At 35.9% G+C, this 4,236-nt stretch overlaps 1 protein-coding gene across 1 annotated transcript; it reads right to left on the bottom strand.

The window, feature by feature from the left end:
- Window positions 1-521: 521 nt before the first annotated feature.
- Window positions 522-1,460, bottom strand: LOC122683089 (olfactory receptor 4C46-like). Its single transcript, XM_043886645.1, has one exon. The coding sequence runs from the start codon at window positions 1,458-1,460 to the stop codon at window positions 522-524; it is 939 nt and encodes a 312-aa protein (XP_043742580.1).
- Between the last annotated feature and the right edge of the window lie 2,776 nt (window positions 1,461-4,236).

Here is a 4,236-nt window from a genome sequence, read left to right as displayed (position 1 = left end):
ATGGTAACAGTATAATTATATTACCTTACTATTGAATTGCCCGACAGTATATCACAGCAGTGAAGAACATGGAATGAGAGGAAATTATACTCTGATTACTGGATCTTCAATTTTTTTGTTTTGGATCATCCTCTTTTATATTTATTACTCACCTGTTAAAATGGGTATAAAAACATACTTACCTCTTTGTGTTCTTAGGGAAATGACTGCTAAATGTCAATAAGTTATCTATTTTATTTCATTTTACTGGGGTTAAAGCTTATGGATGTATATACACTGATGAAACTAGTAAAATCAGTCTCCAATTTTGCAGAATATTTTAAATAATACAAGTTGTCCTCTGCTAGGTTATTCTATCATTTCTTTCATTATTTTCTTTTCCCCTTCTTGCAGAAGCAATGATTTCTGTTGGTTATTATTTTCTTTATCTCATTGATATTCTTAACTGATAATGTGTGTTCACCAATAATGTCCTTTTGACATTTGCATCAGTTGAATGAACATTGGAACATAAGCACATTTTATTGATCACTTGAAATCACTTTTCTACCACACAATTTTCTAATGGCATTTTTCATCTGGTCATTTCTCAAGGTATAGATTAAGGGATTTAACATGGGGGTTATCATAGTGTAGAATACAGCAACTGCTTTATCAACAGGTAAAGTGACTGCTGGTCTCAGGTAAGTAAATATGCTTGGCACAAAGAATAGGAGGATCGCTGTGATGTGGGAGATCAACGTGGAGAGGGCTTTCTGCCTCGCCTCCAAGCTGCGTGTCCTTAAAGAGAGCAGGATGACTGTATAGGAGCCAACCAAGAGGAGGAAGATCAACAGACAGATGAAGCCACTGTTGGCAGCAACAAAGAGCCCGAGAGTGTGGGTATCAGTGCAGGCAAGTTGGAGCAGAGGATTCAGATCACACATAAAGTGGTCTATGACATTAGGGCCACAGAAGGGTAACCTGAAGATGAAGAGGATCTGAATGGTTGCATGAAGAAAGCCTCCTGCCCATGCCACTCCCACTAGCAACCAACACACCTGCCAGGTCATGATGGTCGTGTAGTGCAAGGGCTTGCAGATGGCCACATAGCGGTCATAGGCCATTGCAGTCAGCAGGATGACATCAGCGCCTGCAAATAAATGCTCCCCAAAGATCTGGCACATGCATTCAATGAAAGAGCTGGTCTTCTTCTTATGAAGTGAAACTACAATCAGTTTAGGGGTATTGACACAGGAATAGCAGACATCAATGAAAGAGAGATGAGCCAGGAAAAAGTACATGGGAGACCCCACTAATGGACTGGTGGTGATGGTGACCAAGGTGAGCACATTTCCTACCACAGAGACAATGTAGACAACCAAAAACACTGCAAATATGACTTTTTGCATCTTTGGATTCTGTGTCAGCCCCAGGAGAATGAACTCTGTCACGTTGTTCCTGTTCTCCATGTATCTCATGTTATTATTAGCCACGTAACCTGGGGCAGGGGGACAAAAGATCTTGTTTTAGTTCAACCTTGAGTTCATTAAACATCTCTGCTTAATAAATAACACATGCCTAGATTCTTATGACTTTTTTTGTGATAAAAGATAATATTCCAATCTGCTGAATATTGCTTATTTATGACTGTAAGAATCTGAGAATATGAATGTAGTGAAGAAGAGGGTTTTGAAAGAAAATCTTATATGTAGATCTAGTAAAGATTTTTGTGTATTAGGATGGAGTGAACTGAGTTTCACTAAGGGGATGGAAGCCAGATATAAGCCTGTTATGTGACTAGTTAATATTAACTCTTTCAGTGCACTGGTAATGAAAGAATAGTGAAATCCCGGAGCTTCTATAATGCAGTTGCCAAACAAATTGCCTAAATCCAATAACTTTGTGGTAGCTAATAAAATTATATAATGACTGATTTCCATGGGTACTACATGAAAACAAACTGTAAATGGTATTATTTTCTCAATTTGGCACATAATCTCAGAGACTAAAGCTAGCAGTAATATTAATGATAATATTGTGGGAGTGCAAGCATACTCAGTCTTGTCTGACTCTTTGCAAACACATGAATTATAGTCGCTAGGCTCCTCTGTCCATGGGATTTCCCAGGCAAGAATACTGGAGTGGGTTGCCATTTCCTCCTATGGGGTATCTACATGATTCAGGGATTGAACCAATGTATCCTGCATCTTTTACATTGGCAGGCAGACTCTTTACCATGGCACCACCTGGAAAGCCAGATCTCAATTTAAATCAACAATACTTCAATAAAATTGTGTTTTTTTTTCTAATTTAATGAACACTTACTATGTGCTAAAATTTTTTCTCAGACATTTGGTTATTTAATCCTTGTTACAAACCTGTCAGATGATTACCACCATCATTTTTATACTTATTTTACACATCAGGGCATAGAAGAATAGAGAAGATAAAGATCCTGCCCCAAATCAAGCAACAAATGAAAGGCAGATATAAGATTATTTCAGATTATACTTCTCATCTCTTTTTTACTGCAAATTCTTAAAACACATCCTTTCTATTAGGCTAAAATATACAATGCTGAGTTAGTAAATTCCTTTTGACATAACTACAATAATTATAATTGCTTAAATAGTATTTCAGAGGTAAGTATATACAAAACAATTTCACTGACAATGAAAATACACATACATACAGACCCAGACACATGTATGCATAATATAATACACTGGAATCCCAAATGTTAGTAACTATGTGGCACTGCTTTCATTGAAGGTCAAATTAGTTTTTTTTTTTTTTTCCTCTCTCCTTCACCTCATTTTCTTTTTCCCTTAATTTCCTTACAAATCATGAACAGACTGTTCTGTCAAATGCTGAAATGATGATCCCAGTGGTGAAATACATTGGTTTGAGAATTAAAAGGACAATATCAGAATCTTGCTTTTCCCCACTTAAAATTCCTTGATCTTGGGTATATTTCTTGACACCTTACATTCTTGTTTCCCCTAGTATCAAGTGAGAACAATATGTCCACCTCACAGGCTCTTATGAGAATTAATTGAAGAAACAAATATGAACATATTCATCACGCTGCTGTGAAAACACAAAGGATCTTCACTTATTTTTATGACTTTCTATGCACCCAGAAGGTAGGAAGATTTGACATTTTGAGTAATAAAACAGAGAAGCATATTTAACCATGCAATAAACGGGGGATAAACATCGACAATGTTATTTTTTTAAAGAAGCCACAAAGACTCATACCATTCATAGCAGTTGATCCCTGAAAGAATTATCCATGTTCTTGCTTGAAATAAAAAGAGGATGATTTTTATCTTTTGAACATCTGTGGCTTTTTGAGTGTGGAGTGTATTGTTTTGTTTTCATTCTCATTATTAATTTAAATTATCAAAAGAAATGTCTCCTGGCAAAGAAGAATATCTAGGGATGGAGAGTTGGCTCCCTTAAATTTCTCAATCTCTATGAGTCTTAAGTTTTTCATCTACCAGACTAGGTTAGTGATACTCACTAACTGTCTTTTGAAGGAAAGGGTGAAGATGTAATGCTCTGCTGCTGTATTTGAAAAGTGTTAAAGCATGATTAATACACACACACACACACACACACACACACACACACACATATATATATATAAAGTAACTGCTGTTAATAAGCATTTAATAAACTTACCTTCTTATCTTTAGAAGATATTAGTGATATCTGAGGGTGTACAGAACTAATTCCATTTTAAATTGACTTCCTCTTGGGCTAACGAACTTTCAGTTTGAAAGATATGACATACTCATAAAGACACTAGTCAGATTATTGAGTGTCCCAGTAAACAAGTCATTGTTTTTATAAATCTAAATATTTTCTTCTAGATGAAAGACCTACAAAATTTTCACAGACAACCTGGAACTTGAATTTAGAATGGATCAATTTTGAACATTATGCAGAAATCATCTTCTATAAAATGGTTGTAGTCCCAGACACAAGAAAGAGAAAGAGTGATGGAAATACATAAAAGTGAGTCATTCCAACCTTGATGGATCTTCTCTGGAGTTGTAAATGATAAAAAAGAATTTTTACCTGCAATGCATGGATATTTAAACAGGTTTCCACAAACGTTCAAGGACCTCCTCTGGTAGATGTTATTTTCTCTCCTTGGAATTAATTATCTCCTTTGATGGAAAGGCTTTGTCTTAGAAGTGGGTATTCTGAAGAGACATGTTTGAGAAACACCCATTCTGGGTAGGG

The sequence above is a fragment of the Cervus elaphus genome, chromosome 24 (genome assembly GCF_910594005.1).
Source record: "Cervus elaphus chromosome 24, mCerEla1.1, whole genome shotgun sequence".
NCBI lineage: Eukaryota > Metazoa > Chordata > Mammalia > Artiodactyla > Cervidae > Cervus > Cervus elaphus.
This window is presented reverse-complemented; position numbering and strand designations above follow the sequence as displayed.

Excerpts from the sequence above, each read along its gene's own strand:
- LOC122683089 (XM_043886645.1), bottom strand. The coding sequence starts at position 1,460 with ATGAGATACATGGAGAACAGGAACAACGTGACAGAGTTCATTCTCCTG.